At 45.9% G+C, this 25,275-nt stretch overlaps 1 protein-coding gene across 3 annotated transcripts in view; it reads right to left on the bottom strand.

Moving 5' to 3' along the window:
- Nucleotides 1-1,086: 1,086 nt before the first annotated feature.
- The window catches only part of brf1b (BRF1 RNA polymerase III transcription initiation factor subunit b), an 85,223-nt gene continuing 61,034 nt past the window's right edge, over nucleotides 1,087-25,275 (bottom strand). For all 3 annotated transcript variants that reach the window (XM_048249943.1, XM_048249942.1, XM_048249945.1), the window contains exons 17-19: nucleotides 8,357-8,405; nucleotides 5,269-5,458; nucleotides 1,087-2,821 (exon numbers count right to left, since the gene is read on the bottom strand). In XM_048249943.1, coding sequence (XP_048105900.1) covers nucleotides 2,784-2,821; nucleotides 5,269-5,458; nucleotides 8,357-8,405 — 277 coding nt within the window. In that variant the 3' untranslated portion in view covers nucleotides 1,087-2,783. The remainder of the gene's footprint in view (nucleotides 2,822-5,268; nucleotides 5,459-8,356; nucleotides 8,406-25,275) is intronic.

Genomic DNA, 25,275 nt, shown 5'->3' with positions numbered 1-25,275 from the left:
ACTCTCTCACACACACACCTGAGGGAGGCCGACTGCTCCATGCAAGCTTGGAGATGAGCGCTCAGTCTCAGCCTCTCTCTCACGCAGCTGAACCTAGAGGGTGCTCGTCTGGAAGTTTCTGCAGGGGTGCGTGTCTGATTTGTGACAGGCAAGGCAAGAGGAGACAGCTAAGAGATAGAGAAAATGAGATAAAGAATGATAGATAGATACAGAGAGAGAGAGAGAGAGAGAGAGAGAGAGAGAGAGAGAGAGAGAGAGAGAGAGAGAGAGAGAGAGAGAGAGAGAGACCTGCTCCAATGGGCCATGTAGTCCATAATAAGGGCTGTTTACGGTTAAAGGCCTGATTGAGAAACTCAAGAGCAGGAAAAGGCAGAGTAGCTGAGCATGTCCCAACAGTCAGAAATCCACTGGAATAATGATGGTGTTAGCCTGTGGTGTGACAGCCATGTGTATATGTGGGAGAGAGAGTCTGGAGGAGCCGGGATGCAAGATGAGTGCCGGACTAGTTGATTAACTTGTTAGGTCTTTTGTTCTGAAATTCATATCAATTCAGAAAAGGGATGTCACCTGCTTACTACATGAAAATGGTTTGTTACGTGTAGATACACACACACACACACACTCACAAACACATACACACACTTTCATTGCTGCTGGTGGTAGCGTGCACATTTAAACTCACACGTCTAAACACACATACGTACATAACTCAGAAGTTCAAGTCCATGACATGCATGCTGGTATGGGGCTGTCATTACCAGCTATCCCACTGTGTTTGATGGTATGTACTGTGTAGTGTGCGTCTGCAAATGTGTAATGTGTATCCGCAAATGATGGCACAAGGTTCATTCTACCCAAGAACAGGTCTGCACTGCGCACACATATTCACAAATATTCACAAATAACCACACACACACACACACACACTCTCAGCAGTGCTTCCAGAGGTACTATCATATCTATTTTGCTGACTCCTGTCAAGATATCAATAACATCCTGTATCTACCACACACACACACACACACACGTACACACACACAGAGCTGGAGATGAAGAGAGTGGAGAGGGGTTCAGGAGTCAGAGACGTTTAGAAAAGCCCGTTTATTTACACGTGTGGAATGCCTCGTGTTCAGGATGGTGACCAGTGCAGTGGTCCTCCTAACCACACAATTCATCCATTGGTTTCTTTATTACATAGCTACAAAACATTAAATTGTTCAGTAGAAAACATACAAACAATAATACTAAAATATGACACAAACTCATAAATAAAAAGTACAAATATTTCTCTTTTTTGTGGAATGAGTGTGATTAGCCTTATTACAAGATCTATGCTGTTTTAAACACAACTTCATTAACATTCTGTGATATTTACAGCTGGTAAACACATTCATATTTTGTTTTAAGTACAGCGCCATTGTCTACAAAATATTTACAGGGTAAAAAAGTAAAAAGGAGATAAAAGATAAAATAAATCAGCTCATGGTTTCAACAATCCTGAATCTGTGGTGAAGAATTACAGAAATGCACTGCATGCAGGCCAGCCTTAAGTGCCTGCACTTTTTCCATAGGGATCAAGGCCTTCTGCTTGCATTAGTTTCACAGTAATAACAATCTTCAGTTTTACACTGGGACTAAACAGCATATCCTTCTCCCAGTTTCCCTTAGATGACTGTAACTGTGGGAAACTGTGACTGTGATCAGCTGTCTTCATAGATTGATTGATCGTGTCTGTGATGGTCCACCATCTGCAGACCCAGTTGGACGGAGTTCATGTGTTTGTGTGTTTGGTTAGGCGAAGGTAGCTGCTGGGCATAATCGGGAAGTTAAGTGAGAGAACAGGATGTGTCAGGTGGCACTACAGTGGAGTTCTGTGGACAGGGCTATCTTTGCTATGGTGTGCTAGGTTTTATGAATGAAGCTTTCTCAGCAACTGTCTTCTCAGCCTCCTACACTGGGAGGTAGTTGCTAAGCTAAGCTAAGCTAGAATCAGTCACATACAAACTCAAACAAATGTGAATACATTGCTAGCCTATCTGCACCCTGCACTTGGACTAAACCTGATTGGAGATTCTTTCCACTGTTTCCTTGAATTCAACAACTCTATATGTACCTCACTGCCCTTTTCCCCTCATCTCGACAAATCTGATTGAAGCTGCTAACCTTTTAACTTTTAGAAAGGTCAACCACTAATCTAGCTTCACAGCTGGCCATGCTTTTTGCTCACTGTTGTGGTGGACTAGGTTTTGTAGATGGAGCCATCTCCATACCGCTATGGAAACAGATTTCATTGGGAGGCTTTTGCCAAGCTAAGCTAAATGTGTGTGTGTGTGTGTGTGTCTGTTGCTTGTTCCTTGAACTGTGCAATACAAAATCTACCTCCACAGATAATTCAGGCATTTTAATTTGTTGAAAATCGTTCTTTCATTTCCAAACTGGTGGTAAGGTTATCACTTCATCTGAAGAATGGTCCCATTTTGTTGATGGGGTTTCTCAATTCTGTCCACCCATTTCGAGGCTGAGAATTTGTATGTGTACCCAATCTCATCTGGCCAACCCGGAGTCGCAGTGCAATCACAGAGAGGCCAAAACCACTAGCCTGGGGACATCAAAGCCTATCAAAGAGAAAGGCATGGACAGTGGTCTGGACATATGCCCTGTCTTTGCCGTACAGTGAGAGAGGTGGAGCACAAGGCTCAACTAATAGCAGTAGGACAACTGCAACAGTTTTTTTTTTTTTTAAAGAAAAAGCTTGTCATTAAAGTATAATATGAAAACAGAGGCTAAAAGACCTCCTCTTCTTCAGCATCACAGCCATACTCTGGAAACAGAGAGAGAGAGAGAGAGAGAGAGAATAAGAACAACTAGAAAATGTAATTTCGAGGAAATTACCAGTGCATGAAAATATAAACATACTGTATATTAACATAAAATGCCAAACAAACTTTTATTGGGAAACAGTTGGCAGGAGTCATAGTTGATAACAACTGACAGTTGAAATGGCTGAACAGTTAAATAGTTGAGTAGTTTAAATAGTTAAATTATTTAATAGTGAATTATTGTAGTGAGGACATGTATTTTGAAACAGTTGTGGGCAGAGGAAATAGTAGTCTTAAGAGAGCCAGATTGTATGCTTAAAGCCTGAGACAGAGTATATAGTTTAAAAGTTGAATGTAGATAGTGTAATGGATGTTGATAGACAGAAAGTTGAATGGATATTGATAGGCAGATTGTATAATGGATGTTGATGTATAGTTTAATGGGTGGATGAGTGAATGGTTTGAAGAGGACGAATGGATAGAAAGTTGGATGGAATGTGCCTTATATCCTTGTAGAATGGAGAGACACAGAGAGAGTTGGCCTAGTTAAGCAGAAAGCAGTTGATGCAGGTGCAATCAGTTTAACTGGCCCTTTGATGGGTCCTAGTAGTGAGCAGCTGGAAGTTGATACAGGTGCAAATCAAGTTAATTAGTCCATTGTGATGTCTTAGTGCTAATACAAAGTCTATGGGGAAAAATAAGCTTGTTTTTCCATAGGGATCAAGGCCTTCTGCTTGCATTTGTTTCACAGTAATAACAATCTTCAGTTTTACACTGGGACTAAACAGCGTATCCTTCTCCCAGTTTCCCTTAGATGACTGTAACTGTGGGAAACTGTGACTGTGATCAGCTGTCTTCATAGATTGATTGATCGTGTCTGTGATGGTCCACCATCTGCAGACCCAGTTGGACGGAGTTCATGTGTTTGTGTGTTTGGTTAGGCGAAGGTAGCTGCTGGGCAAGTAATTGGGAAGTTAAGTGAGAGAACAGGATGTGTCAGGTGGCACTACAGTGGAGTTCTGTGGACAGGGCTATCTTTGCTATGGTGTGCTAGGTTTTATGAATGAAGCTTTCTCAGCAACTGTCTTCTCAGCCTCCTACACTGGGAGGTAGTTGCTAAGCTAAGCTAAGCTAGAATCAGTCACATACAAACTCAAACAAATGTGAATACATTGCTAGCCTATCTGCACCCTGCACTTGGACTAAACCTGATTGGAGATTCTTTCCACTGTTTCCTTGAATTCAACAACTCTATATGTACCTCACTGCCCTTTTCCCCTCATCTCGACAAATCTGATTGAAGCTGCTAACCTTTTAACTTTTAGAAAGGTCAACCACTAATCTAGCTTCACAGCTGGCCATGCTTTTTGCTCACTGTTGTGGTGGACTAGGTTTTGTAGATGGAGCCATCTCCATACCGCTATGGAAACAAATTTCATTGGGAGGCTTTTGCCAAGCTTGCCAAAGTCTATGGGGAAAAATAAGCTTGTTTTTTATTAATATCTCAAAAAGTATAAAGTTTACAAAAGTGAAAAATACATTCCCCACGTGTCCTTTTCAAGACCTACGTTACAAAGCTTGAACGAAGTTTCTACGTTAAATGGTTAAAGCTGAATTAGATGCAGAAATTTGGTGGGAAGAATAATAAGAAGAAGAATACTTCGGATAACAGAACAATGCATTTTCATGCACTGTAATAATGTAATAAAGGATAGCACCAAAAGAAAAGTGTAGAGCAGACCACTGCTTTCAGATGCTCACACCTTCCTACATCGCTGTGGAACCTGATGCTAATCACCATGGATACCACTAAACACTGTAATCAGAGGATGAATGCACGTTACACCCATTTATTTAATGGCCATGCCATGATGGAAAATCAAACAAAAGGTTAACAAGGTCAACTGGAAATAAGGTAACTATGGAAAAGTTAACTTTCCCTGTTTTCACAAATAAAATGTCAAAGGGAATCTGAATGTTCTGTGACATGTAATGTGACAGAACATTCAGATGTAATGTGACACCAGAGGATTGCATAAACAACCAAATATTTACGTCACGTAAGTGGAAGCATCCCTCATACAGGTCAAAGTGCCCATGAGGACCTGAGTTTGATTTTCACCTGCGGTCATTTCCTCACTCATTATTATCTTTCGCTCGATGGTGTTTTAAGCCCCCACCGTCGACTTCAAGGCAGTGCTGCAACCGTCGACTTCAAGGCACCTAACCTTAACCCTAACCCTAGTCTAACCCTAAGCGCTGCCTGGAAGACAATGTTGGGGGCTTAAAACACCAAGAGACTTATCTTTCTCTCTTGCTTCCTATCACTCATTGCTATCCTATCCAAATAAAGGCAAAAAAGCCCCCATAATGTACTTTAAAAAATTATAGATTTAGATTATAGATTATAGATAAGATTATAGATTGGGCAGTGATCCCCAGTTCTTACCGCCCCCTCCCATCAGCTGGATTGCGCTCACGCAGGGCTCCTCTGCTTCCTCCTCATCCTCCTCTTCCTCGTCCGGCTCATCGGGCGCCACGGGTCCGCTCTCCAGGACCTGCGGGGGTGAGGGCAGGGTCGGAATGTGCGTCTCCTGCAAGGTGGCCGCCGGTGGTGACGGCAGAGGACTGGTGACCGTCTGAAATAATGAGAGAATGAAAAGGACATTAACACACACACACACACACACACACACACACACACACACACACACACACACACACACACACACAAAGGCTGTGAATAGTGAGGGGGGCCAGACGTCGGTGAGAGGTCTCTCTACCATTTTATTGTAGCCTCTAGCTCCTGTGGCTTGCGATTAGTGGTCCTGTTGTTTCCTGTTACCTAATGCTTGTCCTCTTTCGAGCTGGGGCCGGGCATGAGTTGAGAAATACTTGGTACTCCTTCTATGCTTGACTGGAGCTCCATAACTAGAGGAGAACCCAAGAGAGCACAGAGCTCCACAAGAGGCCAGTGCCTTGGTGTGTGCTAGAACACTCGCACAAGGAACATAACATGCCCTCCTGCATGCTGTGGAACTCCACGTTCTGGCCCACCACCAATCAGCCTCCGCCGGTCTTCATGTTGACATTTTGGAAAGCAGGCAGACTCGGTAACTATGGCTGCCAATCACTAACGCAAATAACCAAATATGATTTCCACGACTTGCTGGAGTAAATGCCTATGATTACCCAAAATCACTCTCAATTCATCATTGTACGTCACTCCCGTTTCCTCTAATTCTATGATAATGAGAGAGAGAGGGAAAGAGAGAGAAAGAGAGAGAGGGGGAAAGAGAGAGAGAGAGAGAGAGAGAGAGAGGGAAATACGTATGAGAGAGAAAAACAGAGTGACAGAGAGAAAGAGAGAAAAACAAAGAGTGGAATATAGAGAGGGTTTTAGACCCACAGCTTTTAGTGAGAGGCTGAGAGAGAAGAAGAGATAGAAGGAATAATGGGGGAGAGAAAGACGGATAGGAAGGGTAGAAGAGGGAAAGGAAGGGTAGAAGACAGGAAGGATAGAAAAGAGTATTGAGTTTCATTTCCTCTATTTCATATAGTTTTCCTCTCTCATACAGACAATAATATTATGCGGTTTCCGGGGTGATTAGAGCGAAGACAAAGGGCTTTTAATGAGAGAAGGGGTGAGGAAAAAAGAGATGAGGAGAATGAGAAAGCCAGAGACAAACAGACAAAGAGACAGAGGAGAGTTAGAAAACGACAGATCGAGTGAAGAGATAAAACAGACTAAAAGAGAGAGATAGAGAGAGAGAGGGAGAAAGAGAGTGAAATAAAGAAATAAAAAGGGTCTGACAGCAGTAACAGCAGGACTGCATATCCCAGCAGGCATCAGGGGGGGGGGAGCAGCGCCCAGAGGAGACCGAGGCCTAATTAATTACCACATGCAGTAGAGGAAAAACGCTGAAGACAAAAAGATAGGGGAAAAAATATGAAATAATTAAAAAATCTCAGCTCTAATTATAGCCCTGTCTCTCCTCACCCCCACTTCCACCCTAGACACCAGTCTGCCACAAATTTGATCTCCAGGTTGTCCCGGTGGGGCGACCAGCAGGCTTCCGACACCCAGAGGTCTAGGATTGAGAAGTGCAGCCAAATACACCCCCCCCCCCCCCTCCCTGCCACAGCTGACCTGCAGGCCCCGTCTCTCCTGGGGGGCCTGCAGGCAGGCTAAGCCCCCTGCGTATGCTCGGTGCAGCGCAGCAGCAATCACAGGGATTGTGCACGGACGACACTCGGACCGAGCGAAATGGAGAGTAATTACCAGGCTTGCACACTGCGTTATGTGAGTGGTAAAGTGTGTGTGTGTGTGTGTGTGTGTGTGTGTGTGTGCGGGGGGGAATAATATGAACAGACAGTAGAACTAAAGAGTGGAATGAGGACTGCAGAGCTGACCTCTGTTTAGCGTCATGTCCAATCAAACCTGGACAGTTTTCCAGATTATTCCGCCTGGCTCCTTTTTCCGAGAATCCGAGACAGCAGAATTGATAAAATGAGGGTGAAAGGTCACATCAACAAGTGCACCCCCTCCCACACTCCCACCTTAACCTCTATTATCCCACATCTATCCTAGAGATCCCATTGCTCTGACAGAGATGCTCGGACATTTTGATGGCTTCTGATGGGGTAGTGGGCCAACAGCTCTCACCACGGACAGAGCTCCACTGAACACAGCTTATTTGCATCCCGTGTGGGAATAAGGACATTATTACGTAAGAACTGAGCGCGCCCAGTCCTGCCAACAACGACAACAGACCAGAGCCATTTTAGCAAACAGGACTGGGCGAGAGGGTTGCTTAGCAACAACACAGTTGACCCAGTTCACCCTTGCCAAGCCAGATAAGAGATGTTAACTCTCCCTCTCTGTCCCTCATTCATTTACACTATTCTTCCATTTCACTCTTTCATTCTCAATCACTCTCTCTCTCCTTATTTACATAAAGGGTCAATTACATGGGGCTTTTGGCTAAAACAGTTTCAAAATCCAATCTAGTGTTTTACAACTAAAGTGGTCATTTGCTCTCAGCAGTGTATAAACTGTTCCATAATGTTCTCATCTGCCAGGCTGTCAGTGACGTGGTTCTAACCACAGACAGTATACTCCAGCCAATTCACTATACAAATAGTTATCCGCTGTCCTCGGTACAGAAAAGTGCTGAACATGTCAAACTGCTGCAACATGAAGTGTAAAACTGTAGGAGAAGGAGGTAAGAGAACAATGCCTGGACACTGAGAAGCAGAGCCAAATGTAATATTATGTATTTTTTTAACCGTTTTATATGCTGCTGAGTGTATTCATTCTCTTCCTTTTAAGACACAAACAATGCTAAAAAAGTGCTAAAGTCACACAGATGCTATTGATGTATGCATGTTCTTATGTGAATGAATATGACACAGCTTATTGAATCACAATGAATATGTCCTAATTACATTGACGATCTCTTCCTGTTGTGAAAGGAAGCTGAAGTGAATCGACCCTCTTTAATAAAGTTCTTAACAAAGAAGACAAAGGCACTCACCTCAAGAGTTCGCTTCTTTTTGGACGATGAGGCGATTAGCGGCCGGAGTCTGCAAGACAGAAAGCAACAGAGGATGAGAGAAGGACGATAAGAAGAAAGACAAAATTACAACCCTGGTTACAACCCTGACAATTGGGCAGCGGACATAGACACCATTTAGAAAACCAGATAAAGTAACACCACTTACAGTGGGACATTCCACATGTCATCCAGTTGAAACTGCACAAACAGGTGCTTCACACTGGTAGGACGATACACTTTTAAAACAAAGAAGAACGACTGGAACACATTGATTAAACTTGAAGTCTTTACCAAAATGACTAACGTTTCGGCACCACTGTGTAACAAAAACCCCTTCTTTCTTTGTTTTAAAGTAAAATCACTGTTCATCTCAACAAAACAAACTATGCCCTTTTATGAAGTGTCACTGTGTGAACACTTGCTATCGATCAGTTCTTCAACACCAGATGTGTGACTTTCACAAACTAACAAAAAAACACCCTTTCATGTATTAAAAAAAGACACATTAGAAAACCACTGTGACAAACTCATCTCTTCCTCCAAATCCAGCCCATCCCCTGTTGGCAGATTCCTAAGCCCGTTTAACCCACCTAGTCTAAGGGCCCACACGTACCCAGAGAGGCCGACACGGAGGCAGCGATGGAGCCAGAGGCCGCAGAGGAGCCCCCTGGCACTGCTGAACCGCTCAGCTTCAATTCTGCAGCAATCGGCTTTTAACATCAAACAGCACCACTATTTAAGGCTAATTTTTTAAAGAGCTTTGTAGCAAAAAAAAAGTTAATTAGTCTTAGGGGAAACGGTGGGAGAAGCTCTGCAAAACTTTATGATGAAAATGACCTTGATCAGCTGTGTGTGCGCGTGTGTGTGTGTTTCTGCAAAACATTGCAAAGCGTGGAAATGTGTGTGTATGTCTGTGTGTGTGTGAGAGTGTGTGTACTTGTGTGTATGAGTGTGTTAACAGTATGTGTGAGTGTGTGTAAATGTGTGCCTGTATATGTGTTTGCGTGAATGTGAGTAGTGTGTGCGTGTGTGTGTAAATGTGTGCCTGTATTTATGTGTTTGTGTGAATGTGTGTGTGTTTGTGGATATGTGTGTATATTTGTGTGTGTGTGTGTCAGTATATGAGTGCATAGTGTGTAGTAGTGTGTGTGTGAGAGTAATTGTGTACTTGTATCCTGTGTGATATTGTGTGTGTTAAAGTGTGTATAACTGGGTCCACATGTCCAGTGTGGTAGTGTTCAAGTGTGTGTGTGTGTGTGTCTAATTGTGTCTATGCTAGCTGTGGCTACATTGCGCCACTGAGCAAGCAGCATCCCTCGTTCTGTCATGTTAACAAAAGTCTTTGTCGCTGGTGGTTGCATCCTAAAGACTCGGGGTGACCCCATAATGGGCACCAGCAGAAGGAGGCGACACCCACATACAATTCGTTCTGACAGGCATGAAGGCTTCATATAGTCCCCTTTATTCTCTCACAGATTACAGAGCCCACAACAGAGACTGGGGTGGAAGAAGGGAAAGAGAAAAAGAGAAGAGAGAGAGAAGAAAGAGAGAGGAAAAGAAAAAAATGTAGCTACTCAGGCAGAAAGCTTTTGTGGTAGTGTGGCCAAACCACACTGAAAACAGAAGCCCATGTACATTTAAACAGATTTATTACACTTAGAGGATATCACACACACACACACCCTCACACCAACACAAATATGGACACACACACACACAAACACACCAACATGAATATGGACACACACACACACACACACACACAGACACAAAAAGCAGTGAATAGTGAGGGGGGGCAGACGTCGGTGGGAGTGAGGCTCCCTGGCACGCTGGTCCCTGGGGACTCTGTGAGAGTGCTTTCCCCGCCGATAAGGGAAAGAGCCGCTAATTAATCTGCTTAGCCAGCGCAGGAGGAGGAGGAGAGTGGAGGTGCAGGAGGAGGGAGGGCTCCCTCACTCTTCTCTCTCTCTCTCCCCCTTCTATCTCTTCATCGCTCTCTCTCCCCCTCACTCTTTCTCTCTCCCTCTGTCTTTCTCTCCCCCCTCTCTCTCTTTCTCTCTCTCACTCTCTCTTCCTCGCTCTTTCTCTCTCTCCCTCCATCTCTCCTTCTCTCTCTCTCTCTGTTTCTCTCCTCTTTTGTCGGGCCTCATTAGGAGAGGCAGCGAGCGTCAGCCATCTGCTGGGGCTGAGGGGCTGGGGAGGTGGCACGGGTGAGAAGAGTTTGGAGAGGAGGAGAGAAAAGAGGAAAGGAGAAGGGGAAAGAGAAGGAAAGAGAGAGGGAAGAGGAAGTGACAAAAGAGAAGAGAAGAGAAAACGAGGAGATGAAAAGAAGGAAAAAAAAGAGGGAAAAAAAGAAACCAAAAGATGAGAAGTAAAGAGATGGGAAGAGAGGAAGGGGGGAGGAGAGGAAAGAAGAGAAAGGCGACGGGGGAGAGGAAAAGAAAAAAGAGGAGATGAGAAGAGAGGAGAGAAAAGAGAGGAGATGAGAAGAGAGGAGAGAAAAAAGAGGAGAGAAAAGAGAGGAGAGAAAAGAGAGGAGAGAAAAGAGAGGAGATGAGAAGAGAGGAGAGAAAAGAGAGGAGAGAAAAGAGAGGAGATGAGAAGAGAGGAGAGAAAAGAGAGGAGAGAAAAGAGAGGAGAGAAAAGAGAGGAGGGCAGAAAGAGGGCGGGAGAGAGCGGGTGGAGCGGCTGCAGCAGTAGGAGTAGCTGGACGGAGGCCTCGGCAGAGGCAGCTCTGTGAGTAGACCGGGCCAAAGGTGGGATTACAGCAGTGGAAAACACAAGAGCACACACACACACACACACACACACACACACACACACACACACACACACACACACACACACTCTCACACACACACACTCAGCCCGGGGAGATAAGGGGAACACACAGGGACAATGAAAGGAGGAGTAAGAGGAGAGAAAGCATAAAGAAAGAGAAAAGAATGGCTGGTAAGGGGAAAACAAAGAGTGACCAGGAGGACAAGGGTGAGTGGATACATAAAGGAGTCAGAGAAAGAAAAGTGAAAGAGAGGGAGAGATAGAGAGAGAGAGAGAGGCAGAATGAGCGGAAGGGGGGAGGAGAGGAAGACAGCTGGCACAGAAAATGAGGGGAAGTGAAGAAAGAAGAAAGAGTCAGGTAGAGTTAGAGAGAGAGAGAGAGAGAGGGAGAGAGAGAGAGAGAGAGAGAGAGAGAGAGAGAGAGAGAGAGAGAGAGAGAGAGAGAGAGAGGGGGGAGGGCAAGCAGAGGGGAGTGATGTGTCACTGAGCTATGACTAATGCACTTACAGCGCTGGATGTATTAATGAAAATGGCTGCCGGCACAGTTTAGTGTGCTCACACAGGGTATCCTCCTCACTCTCCTCCTCCCACTATACAGTGCGGATTAGAGGACATTAGTGCACACACACACACACACACACACACACACACACACACACACACACACACACACACACACACACACACACACACACACACACACACACACACACACACACACACGCAGGAGTGCACAAGCAATGGAGACACACTGTATTGTCTTATTGAGAGCCAAAGAACCTAGAAGCTCTTTATTTCCATCCACACAAGTATGTTAAACAAACTAAAAAACAAAACTAATAAAAAAAAATATATAAAAAAGAAAAAAACCATTAGACAAAACATGACAGATTTTACACAGGTCACATTCATGATGTGACGAGTGACAAGCTTGTGCAGGTGTCATTCCTCAACCTATTTCAGACTCACCAAGGCCCCTTCTGAGAGCGAGCGGGCGGGCATGCAAAATAAATAAACAAACAAATAAATCAAGTAGAAATATCATGATGCATTTCACACAGGTCACGAACACTGCTCTGGGCGGATTGTTTTCAATTATTTTTATTGCGGCCTACCACCGCTCCAAGCCTCAAAAGGGCGGAGCAGGAGGGGCTAGGGTGCAGTGAGGCTGGAGAGAGTGTGTGTGTGTGTGTGTGTGTGTGTGTGTGAGAGTGTGTGTGTGTTTACAGTATGCATATGTGTGTATATCTGTGTATGTGTGTATGTGTGTGTATAACTCTGTGTGTGTGTGTGTGTGTGTGTGTGTGTGTGTGTGTGTGTGTGTGTATGCGTGTGGCTATCGATTGCGATTTGACCGAATGGGCCAAGGCATTAAACTGTCTGGGGAGGCAGTCTTGCAGTGGGAGCCTCTGCCAATCCAATCAATCTCTGATTACTGTAATTTCTCTTTTCAAATTCAATTCACCCACTGCACCTACTGATTCCGAGAAAAAAACACACACACACAGAGACACACACACACACACACAGATGCACAGCCACAGGCAGACACCAACACACAGACACACACAGCTGTAGACAGACAATCTAACACACACACACACACACACACACACACACACACACTCACAAATAGACAGACTCGATTTGGCCAGATTCGCCTGCCTGTTGCACCTCCCATGACCGACTGTATGTCTCCGTCTCGCACACATGCGGGCGCTATCTAACGACACTGTGATTTATGAGCAAACGTCTCCTCTCCTCTCTTCTCTTCTCCTCTCTTCTCTTATCATCTCCTCTCCTCTCCTCTCCTATCCTCTCTTCTCCTCTCCTCTCCTCTCCTGCTCCCAGGGAGAAGATCTCCCTCACTCCTCTACACTGCTAATGGGCCATAAAATGTTTATACTGCTAGACTGATATCACCAAATAAGACGTGGGCACGACTAGAGCCATTCAAATAGCTTCATATCAACTCAGACTATTGTCTTTTGTGTGTGTGTGTGTGTGTGTTCTCTCTACTTGAATGGGTTAGTTCATATGAACTCGGAGTGTCTTCTCTCTCTCTCTCTCTCTGTGTGCACTCTCAATTGAAATGGGTTTCCATGAACTATCCGTGCAGATAGACTCATTATTTCATTTTTTTGGAACCCTTTTTTTTTCTTTTGACAAAAGACTGATTCTGCAGAACATATTTGCTGAATCTTCTCCTTTTGTCTAGAGTTAGTTCCCAGTCTGCACACAGCAGTTGAACTCAGTGTCCCGCTGTTGTGGTCAGGGGTAAATGTAGTGCTGACCAAGTCCTCACACGTATCCCAGAAGGCCTCTGGGCAGACCTGTCACGCGTGGTGGGGGTTAAGACGGAGTGACACCCAGTCTGTCACCCACAAACACACGATGAGCCCCCACCCCGAAGCTGAGGGGTTAGGGTCCTTTACTGCTCATTTTAGGACCTGCAGGTATGACTGAGTGTGTGTGTGTGTGTATGTGTGTGTGTGTGTGTGTGTGTGTGTGTGTTTCTGAGTGTATGTGTGTGCATGTGTGTGTGTATCACACAGCCAAAAAAAAAAAAAAAAAAACGTAATTGTGTGCATTTTCTTTCCACCATTTCCATCAGCAAACTACTAACACTCTGACATATCAGGGTGACTAACCAATACCACACTGCACTATATCCTGATTAAAAATGGTTAAAATGACCACCAAACCAATCCTCCAAAAACACATTCTGTAGTTATGTGTGAGTGGTAGCCACTGGACCGGGTTAGCGTAGCTGAGCATTTGTTATTGCCATCCATCATGGTAGTCCTCCCTCTCCTCTCCTTTCTTCTCCTTTCCTTTCTTCTCCTCTCCTCTCCTTTCCTCTCCACTCTTGTCCTCTCCTCTCCTTTCCACTCTTCCCCTCTCCTCTCCTCTCCTTTCTTCTCCTCTCCTCTCCAGCATCCCAGCATGGCTAATAGCATCTGTGCCCTGGCCTGCCTCCACTGTTTAACTCGTGGCAGATGAAAAGAAGGGGCTTAAGGCATTAGCGAGATGGAGCCATATTGCATCTTGGCAATACAGCTTGGGCCAATTTCACCACGACACAAACAGTGATGTATCACAGGTCAGGAGATGTAATTGCCAAAGGCACAAGAAAGAAAGAAAGAAAGAAAGAAAGGAAGAAAGAAAGAAAGAAAGAAATGAATACAAGAGAGATGCAAACAAAAAGGCGTAACGTATAACCATCCCACTGAGTGACACAGTGAAGTCCATCCCATTAGGGCCACATCATTTGAATTTTTTCCCATTTTTCATTTTTGTTCTTCCCCTGTTAACATCAACAGATACCCAAGAGACTAGTGGGGCCATCAGAGAGAGAAAGAGAGAGAGAGATAGAGAGTGTGTGTGTGTGCTGGGGGGTATGGTGTGCCCTTATGGCATAGGGGTGGCAGGGTTGGTGAAGGGGAGCCCAGGCAGGTCTGGAGGCGTTGCCCTCTTGCCCCACCATCCACTGCCCCCCCCCCCCCCCCCCCCCCCCCCAGCTGTGTGCCCCGCTCCCCAGCCCAGAGTCCCGCTGCCAGATGGCAAATGATGGGGGTGTCTAATGGAGCGGATTCATACACGCAAGACAAATTTGCCCACTTTAACAATCAATCCCCTCCTCTCCTGCCCCCTTGCCCAGCTCGCCATCAATAACAATGTGCTGCAGCCTCCCAGGGGCTCCTAACTACTGCCCCTCTCAGCAGGAAGAAAAGGGTGGGCGGACACACACACACACATAAACAGCTCACACACTCACACACACACACACACACACACACACACACACATAAACAGCTCACACACTCACACACACACATACACGCACACACACACACGCATGCACGCACGCACACAAACCGCTCACACGCACACACACAAACAGGTCTCTCTCACACACAGACAAACACACACATAGACACAGACACACACAGAGACACACACACACACACACACAAACACAAAAAACAAAACAAACTAACACTAACACACCAACATGTACACACTCTCACTCAAGCACACACAAATACTCTCTTTTCACACACATAATGGAAGTTCTAAAGCAGTCTTTGACAGACATGTGTGCACACACACGCACATATGATAGACACACATCCCATAATATACCCCTCAGAAGTAATAAGCAAGAACAACTTCCAACAGGCAAACTTCCTCCCATCACTTTATTGCCCACCACCACAAGATGAGATGATCTTCGATCTGCACAGCTAAAATCGAACACACTCTCTCACTCACACACACACACACACACACACACACACACACACACACACACACACACACACACACACACACACACACACTCCTTAAGTTCACACACATACAGAGTAGTTCTCAATCAGTCTTTGGCACACATATTGTATGTGCACACACCCACACACACATAAGCACACACACGCACATACAGTATGATAAGCACACGTAGTCTTATATTATCACCCAGACGCAATAAGCAAGCACATCATCAAACAGGCAAACTTCCTCCTATTGCTTTATTGCTCACAACATGGAATGCTCTTTGATCTACACAGCTAAACTCAAACACACACACACACACTGACACACACAGACAAAAAGAGAGAGAGACACACACACACACACACAGACACACAGAAAGACACTCACACACACACACACACACACACACACAGACACACAGAAAGACACACACACACACACCCACCAACCCTACCCTTGAGAACTGGGATGCTATTACAGCAAACCAGATCTCTCAGGCCAATGTATTATTCCTCTGGAGAAGAATCATATCCTGTTTGATCAGACATTGATTTCCCTGACGAATAGCTCCCCCTCTTGCATCCCGTGTGTCGCAATACAATTCATTCCCCGGTCAACCAAAGTGTACATATTATGACCGTAGGGCACAAATCTAGTCGGCTGGCACTGGTGGGGCAAGGATGGGCACAGGCACCAATCTGGGCGGATATCTCAAATTAGCCGTATTGCCGCCGTGCTGTTGGGCTTTGTAGCTAGGCAACGCTATTTAAATGGCTCTCAGTTTGATCTTTGAAAATTGGCCCGGCTTTATTCATTCAGGAGCACAGGATCTCTCTCTCTCTCTCTCTCTCTCGCTCTCTCTCTCTATCACTCCATCTCTCTGTCTTTGCATGAGATCCCCCACCCTCTCTCTCTCTCGTTATTTATTTATTTTTTCGGAAGCCAGGCCCATATATCCATCCGTCAATAATGCATGTCAATAAAATCTGACAAGGGGAAGTCATATTTTTAGCAAAGCCAATATTGCATGGCAGCTGTGTGTATGTGTGTGTGTGTGAGTGTGTGTGTGTTTGTGTGTGTGTGTGTCTGCACAAATTATATGAGGGGGCAAAGAGGGGCATGGAGCTGGGGGGGGCGGTAGGGTACTCCACCAGTCAGGGGGTCCGTGCAACCAGCTGGGTTGTACCCCCAGAGAGGGGGTGGTGCTGGGGTAAAAACATGGGGGTAGGTGGGTGTGGGGGGGGGGGGCTGTCTGGGTAGGCTAAGTGGCCCTATCCAATGAGGGGTGGTTGGGGGGACATGGGGCAAAAGGCTGTCTAGACTACCTGGAAGAGGGGAAATTAAGGGTACGTCTACACGAAACCGCCGGGTGAATTTTCTGTTACCGCTTTCACACCTTTAACGACACCGGTAAAGAAAAAACTCGCGTGCACACACAGAGGTGTAACTGGCTAAATGTGCTGTAGTGCATATGCCAGACCAGTAGATGGCGCCGGCCGTGCAGAAGCTCACATTTAATCCGCGTGAATCGCGTAGAAGAAAACATTGTTGAAACAGTTTGTTAAGCAGTCGCATGAAATAAGGAGACTACAGACAATTCGGTTTTCAATTCAACTGTTAAACTAATAAAGATAATTTTGAAGGTATGTGACTGCTATGTGAAATTTCAAATGCTTAGCCTACACATTGCATTAGGTCTGAGCACCACTGGGGAAAACATTAACATGCACAGTAAGCTAATGTTTAACTAAGTTAAGCTAACGTGTGCTTCTAACTTAGCCACAAAAGGCAGATAGGCTACATTGTGTACATAAATCATGACAGGGGAAAGAAAAAACATTTTAATATGATAAATAAATGGTTTGGTTTGTTTTGACAAGCAGCGTGTCAGGTTGAGTGCCGTGGCTGAGTTGAGAGGTGGGGCTATGTCACATAAAATTGCCGGCTTCGCATCTACAGGCGCCTACACAGCTTAAAGTTAAATGGGCGGTTTAAAAATTCCCACTTCGAAGCCGGTTTCAAAAACTCGTTACAGTCTCCTAAACTGCCAGTTCGGTACACGCAAGGCGAATCGATAACAAAACCTCACCGGTTTTTAATAAAAAACCAAGGCCATGTAGACGGCCCCTAAGAACAGCTGCCGTCCACACCCCACTCCTCCAGACAGAAACAACAGTGGTGGGTACTCTAAGGCCCAGTCCACACGCACTAAACCGATCTTTTTTTTTTCCTCCGTCTTCCCTGGAATCAGATCAAGAATATTTATACCCAAACGGATCCACCTCAACAACACTCAACACGTTACTTCATACCCCAGGCCTATAGGTGGCACTGTTTCTTTTTACAGAAATTGACCAAAGTTTGTGCTTTACAAACAGACAGAATAGGCTATGACGAAATGGCTAGTGCAAGAAAACCAGAATTATTTGTGTGGACTGATGGTGAACTGTCAACTGTAGTCAACTGTAAAACTAATAAACTTTATTTTACGATTTGTGAAGGGTGCAGTCCCGTCCCTTATTTGGCTAACGAGGTAGGCCTACTAATCACCTTTTACTTTCTTTGGTTGTAGGATAGTCCGTGATTCACATTAGTTTTGGCTATCACCGCGAATTAGGCTACTAAACGCAAGGCTTACCCAAGTTCTAGGCTATTCTGTCGCCACATTTATAATATTGCTATAAAACCTTAGTTAGTAACAGTCAATATGTTTGCCTGCATCAAATCGCGCATTTGCATTCAGTGTGCTACCATCGGCTTAACGTGAGTTCTAAGCTGCCTTTGTATGCTTATATCTGATTTCACTCGACTGTGAATGCATGTATATATGTTGTAAGACATGTAAAATAAATGAATGACACTGGCACTACGCATAAATTAATGTAGCCTAAACTTACAATCAAGACTTTCCTAATAACTTAAGTTCTCTCGCGTCACTGACAGTAGCTAGAATGCATAAAAAAACACCGGGAAAAACAGTGTTCAGTCCACCAACTGTTAAGCAATACTATAAAGTGCAAGTCCAGGGCAGCTGAGGTGTGGCGATGACATCATCGATACGCAAGCAGGATGTGCGGTTTCGCTGTCTAGACGAATTCAAATGGGCTAAGGTTTCAGATTTTATCACTCTGGGACCAGGTTTCAGAAAAGTGCGGTTTCGGGCAGTGCGTTTACAGGATTCGTTTGGACGCTCGGCCAAGACGAAGCAAAACCTCTGCGTTTAACCTAAAAAGCGTCTCGTGTGGACAGGCCCTAAAAGAAGATTCCGTTTCACTAAATCAACCGTGCGTTGTTGATGTTGAACAATTGGCATGTTTAGGGTTTGTAAACCAAACAATCCAACAGGGACATCATGGAGGAAAAACTCCCATGTTTCATATTATAATATTTCTTACTATTAATTTTAAGTCTTTAATATTAATATTTGAAGAATTCAGATGCAAAAGCCTCTAAATCCGTCTGACCACTTCTCTTTTAAATGAGCATTTAAATTCAGGCTCCTATAGGTTTTTGCCTATAAATCGATATTTCAGACCAGGAAGAGAGTGGCATTTAGTGGGTTTAGAAGTTAAATTATTTGATTAGCGTATACTATGTGTAGAGAGCATCCCCTCACCATCTTTATCTCATTTTTGACATAGGTGGCATTTAGAGGCTTTTGCATCTGAACCCTTCATTTGTTGTTGGTGGGGCGTGTTCATACAGAGGATACTGTTGTCACCTTACAAAGAGCTCAACCTCAGGGTTTCTCTGTACATCACTTGGGACAAAAGTGTCTTCTAAATGCCTGGTCTTTTAGCTTTCACTTCCAAAAACTAAATCAGAATCTCTGTGCTAGATGGACTCTGATCTGAACTACTGGACAACAACTGGACAACAGCACACTGGAGCCACTGTGACAGACAGGCTCTTCACCCACTGAGGCGTCCTGAGGAGAGAAAGGCCTCCTCCTCCTGGGCTCCGGGATGCATCTCTTATTATCAGTAATTAATATTATTATTATTATTATTATTATTAAAAAATTCACACACATTCAAATACACTGGTTTCCTTCTCCTCTCTCTCTCTCTCTCTCTCACACACACACACACAGACAGAGTCATACACACACTTGCACACACACACACACACACACACACACACACACACACACACACACACACACACACACACACTGTGTGTGTCCACTGTGCTGGAGGACAAACCCATTACCCCTGCCCTCACCCGGCCGGGGGCCACACCAACACTGAGAGGCAGCGCACATGAAATGAGACCCATAGAGCGGGCATGCTTAAAGAGGGCAGGAGAGGGGGAGGGGGTGGTGTGTGTGTGTGTGTGTGTGTGTGTGTGTGTGTGTGTGTGTGTGTGTGTGTGTGTGCGTGTGCACGCACACACACACACACACACCCCCCTGCAGCCGGCAGCCCCTCGTGGTGACAGCGCATCTTATCGCACTTCCTACAGAGGACTGCGAAGAAGCCTGCAGGGTGGAGGAAAGGGACCAGTGTGTGAGTGTGTGTGTGAGTGTCCATGACACTGTGTGTATGGACGGGTTGGGCAGCCCTGGGACTGTGGAGAGCGGGTGGTGGTTGTGGGGATGAATGCACTGAAGAAACGAGTGATTATCCCTGGCCACCCCGGGGGCTGCTCAGCAGGAGATGGGGTGGCACAGGCGGAGCAGGGTGGTGCGATGTGGCCTATGGGGTTATGGATGGGGGTTGGAGGTTGTGTGTGTGCGTGTGTGTGCGTGTGTGTGTGTGTGTGTGTGTGTGTGTGTGATGGGATTGTCCCCCCACTGTTATGACTGTGCCAGGCTGATGCCTCTACACACTCGATTTCCCTGCTGCTGCTCTCCTGCTGTAAACACTATAGCCTGTGGGCTCAGACTGGGCTCAGACACACACACACACACATTTATACATAGACACACACATACATACATACCAACACAACCATATACACATACACATATACAGTACATACACAGACAAGACACTCAGTGACACACACACACACACACACACACACACACACACACACACACACACACAACCATTCCCAAAACCTGATACGAGACCATGAACAGATACAGCACAACAAATAATACTATAGAAAACATTGACAGATACAGACTCTGACAAAGCTACAGATACTGGCACACAAAACACACACACACCTCCATGTGAATACAGTGTGATAGCCAACATGCCCACACACACATCATCAACCTTGACATGGCGCAGACACTTTTTTTTTTTCGTGCGGCGCGACCGCCTCCTCAGAGAAAGAAATCTGTGACGGCTACTCGGCCCTCGCGCTGCTGTACCAGCGATGAGCACGACAGCGCATGTGTGGGTGACAGAACCGCCTTCTCCCGTGGACCCAGCTCAAAAATACAACAACGGGAAAAAAAAACAATACAAAGGAAAACCCAGCAGATGTCAAAGAGTAGGTACCAATTTTCTCTTCCCCGAATGGCAGACGGCAGAGTGGGCTTTTGACGGCGCCGCACTGAGTATGGTGTCACGCGGGGGCGTCACATCTCCTGGTCCGCCCCACGTAATCCGGCAGGGATCAATGTGTGGTGTCCGAGCCAATAGACAACGTTTCAGAAGCACAGGCCGAGGACACACATTCGATCGACTGTTGAGCTCAAATATCAACAATCTTTGGTCAGGATCAAGGATGACAAGTGTGGAGTGTAGTTTATCTCAACTATTATCCCTCTTCAATGTTCATTTGACACCCACTAAATGACTAAGACAAACAAAATGACAGGGGGGGTAGTAGTGTGGAGTGGGATGGGGCAGTGTTGTAGTGTGAGATGGGGCAGTAGTGGTAGTAGTGTAGTATTGTGTGGGATGGGGCATTAGTGGTAGTAGTTTAGTGTAGTGTGGGATTGGGCAGTAGTGGTAGTTGTGTAGTGTGAAATGGGGCAGTAGTGGTAGTAGTGTAGTGTTGTGTGGAATGGGGCAGTAGTGGTAGAACTGGGCTAGTGACTATACACACCCCTGGCATCTTATTTTAAACTACTGCCATCTAGACGTTGTTTCTGCTCACCCCTTCTGACCAAGAACAGATCCAAATTCTCTTTTGTACCACAAGCCATAAAAGCCTTAAATCAGTTGAAATAAGCTAGATGTCCAGCTGGCCTGGTCATACCCAAGGGTGTATAGTGTATTGTAGGGTGTGATGTATGTCCTTCATGTTATGTCTGTCGGTGTCTGATGTATGGACTATTTGTTTGTGTCATGTCTGATGTCCTGTCATAAAGTGCCTTATGACTGTGCCGCAAACCAAACTGCCCTACGGGGAGAATAAAGTTATCTACTACTACTACTACTAGCATGCAGTGGCCACACACAGTCATGGGTGTGATTTTGGGCTTGAACAAGGCACTTTACCCCAAAATGCTCCAGGGAGACTGAGATTGGTGTCTGTAAGTTGCTTGGATACAAGTATCAGCTAAATGAATAAATAAAAAAAGTAATTAAAAAATGGGGAAATGGCTGTCTGTCTAAACCAGGCATGACTTAGGAATGATTTTCCTAACGTGATAGCCTGCTAGACTCAAGTTGAGGCTTTCACCTTGGTGGCTGAAAATAGAATTATGACACCCATCTCACCCATCATTGCTCGAGCTACTGTAGACTTTGCGTAGGTAGTGCTGCACAGCACGAGTCTCGACTAGTACAGTGACTTGATATTGTACCTAACTAATTAATTCTCCTTATATGGTTTGTATGTTTATGATTATTGTTATTATGACAATTTGCTAGTATAATTATTCTATTAAAAGGATGTAGTCTATTACTATTATGAGTATTTATGTAGGCTACTGTATAGACTAAATTCAAACAATACTGTGTATTGTTATTATTGCTTGGACAAGATAACCATTATCATATCCATAACATCTTTAGTGCAGGATCTACTGTAGTTCTTCTCATTCCCTCTTCATTGCTTTGCCATTTGAAACTAGACACACACTTAATGGGGAAATAGCTGAGTCTGTCTGTCCTCACAGAGATCCCTCAAACTCTTATTACGCACTGAGTAATACACATCCAAAATCTACAAATGGACGGTAACCGTCCCAAAGGTGGCCGCTGCCCCGCTGACTCTAATGGCCAGTGACAGTGTCAGTCTCGTCAGTCCCCACCGGGCGCATTGTTCCCGACGGCAGGAAGTGGCTCCTGATGTGGCGCGGCGTCCAGACGATTCGACACCGAGCTGAAGCCCGCTGATGGATCACCGGCTCAGACAATAGCGTACTCAGGTCCCCCGACGCCAAAGCTACAAAGGCTACGCTGAGGTCAAATACCAAATGTAGGCAAACGGATGTCGAGAGTGACTTTTTTTGAGATGAAAGACGAACAATTTATAGATTAACATTAATATGCAGAGGAGAGCTCTCAAAAAGAGACCACGAGAGCTATCTGATCTTCAGGCTCTAAGCCACTTGAGAAGATTATTAAGAGTCCTGTGGTTCATTCATCCACATACTCCGATCAGCGACCCATCCCCCACTCATTCCTCCCCCTCCTCTCCTCTCCTCTCCTTCCCTCCTCTCCTCTCCTCCTCTCCTCTCCTCCTCTCCTCTCCTCCCCTCCTCTCTGCTCCTCTCGCTGCCTCTGGACATCAGGGGACATCATCTGTCACAACACGGCTTTCATCAGAGCCACAGTTGGCGCTGGCTCGATGTGACAAGGAAGCTGGGTGGGGAGGGAGAGAGAGGGAGAGAGAGAGAGAGAGAGAGAGAGAGAGAGAGAGAGAGAGAGAGAGAGAGGTGAGGCGGTAAAAGAAAAAACAGGAAAATCAATCTGCCTCTCCGCACTAAGTGACGGAAGGGGAAAGTAGGGTGTGTGTGTGTGTGTGTGTGTGTGGGGGGGGGGGCTTGACGCGCGTTTTGGGACCCCCACTGACACCGAGCAAGCATCGCATTCCACTGCGGCATGATCTGACTCCACATTCTTCAAACCACCCCCACCACCACCACCATCCTCTTCACTAAAACCCCTCCACCTCTGCCTACCCCGACTCTACCAGCTCGTGGGACTTTCACATTCTGAGGACTTCGAAAGAGGGACTCTGTAAACACCAAGCAGGCATCGCATTCCACTACGGCATGATCTGCCTCCTCATCCTTCAAACCAGACCCCACCACCCCCACCACACCCTGGCTGCACCCCTCCCACCAGCCTTCCCTGAAGCCCAGCAACCCTTTTCTACCACAACTCATGGCACAATTTTCAAAGTCCCTGTTTGAGGACTTTGAAAGAGAAGCCTGGTAGCTTCTCCCATGAAAGACATTTCGAGTAACGAACGATTTATAGATTAACATTCATATGCAGAGGAGTGCTCTCAAAAAGAGACCACGAGAGCTATCTGATCTTCAGGCTCTAAGCCACTTGAGAAGATTATTAAGAGTCCTGTGGTTCATTCATCCACATAATCCCATCAGCCACCCATCCCCCACTCATTCCTCCCTCCTCTCCTCTCCCTCTCCTTCCTCCTCCTCCTCCTCTCCTCTCCTCCTTCCTCCTCTCCTCTCCTCCCCTCCTCTCTGCTCCTCCTGCTGCCTCTGGACATCAGGGGACATCATCTGTCACAACACGGCTTTCATCAGAGCCACAGTTGGCGCTGGCTCGATGTGACAAGGAAGCTGGGTGGGGAGGGAGAGAGGGAGAGAGAGAGAGAGAGAGAGAGAGAGAGAGAGAGAGAGAGAGAGAGAGGTGAGGCGGTAAAAGAAAAAACAGGAAAATCAATCTGCCTCTCCGCACTAAGTGACGGAAGGGGAAAGTAGGGTGTGTGTGTGTGTGTGTGTGTGTGGGGGTCTGGCTTGACGCGCGTTTTGGGACCCCCACTGACACCGAGCAAGCATCGCATTCCACTGCGGCATGATCTGACTCCACATTCTTCAAACCACCCCCACCACCACCACCATCCTCTTCACTAAAACCCCTCCACCTCTGCCTACCCCGACTCTACCAGCTCGTGGGACTTTCACATTCTGAGGACTTCGAAAGAGGGACTCTGTAAACACCAAGCAGGCATCGCATTCCACTACGGCATGATCTGCCTCCTCATCCTTCAAACCAGACCCCACCACCCCCACCACACCCTGGCTGCACCCCTCCCACCAGCCTTCCCTGAAGCCCAGCAACCCTTTTTCTACCACAACTCATGGTGACAATTTTCAAAGTCCCTGTTTGAGGACTTTGAAAGAGAAGCCTGGTAGCTTCTCCCATGAAAGACATTTCGAGTAACGAACGATTTATAGATTCACATTCATAAGTAGAAGAGTGCTCACAAGCAAGCACGAGAGCTATCTGATCTTCAGCCTCCAAGCCAGCGTATGTGCGCGACTGATTAATATTTGGAGCAGGCGTCGGAGGGAAGAGAGAGAGAGAGAGAGAGAGAAAAAGAGAGAAAGAAAGAGAGAGAGAGAGAGAGAGAGAGAGAGATGAGCTCTCGTCATTGCCGTGTGGAAACAGTGATGGCTGGGCCAGGTCCCAGGAGAGTGGAAACCGTAGAGGCCATGGTGGAAATGAGAGGCAAGCCCTCTTCAAAGGGGACGAGGGGGTCTGCGAAACACATCAGGACAGCTGGGTAGCCAGAACGGCTATTTCTGGACACATCCAGACGAAGACGAAAAGAAAAAGAAATCCTGCAGGGAAGAATGCTGGGAACTCTGCGCAGTGGATGAGTTAGGCACCACACGCTGACTAAGAGACCTTGAAGTGACATTGGCCATTATATTGTATCCGTTCCCCTTACTTACAGCCGAGCCAACAAAAGCCAGCAAATAAAGGGCCCATCACTAAAAGGCCCACCGT

This window comes from Alosa alosa, chromosome 8 (assembly GCF_017589495.1).
Source record: "Alosa alosa isolate M-15738 ecotype Scorff River chromosome 8, AALO_Geno_1.1, whole genome shotgun sequence".
Classification (NCBI taxonomy): domain Eukaryota; kingdom Metazoa; phylum Chordata; class Actinopteri; order Clupeiformes; family Clupeidae; genus Alosa; species Alosa alosa.
This window is presented reverse-complemented; position numbering and strand designations above follow the sequence as displayed.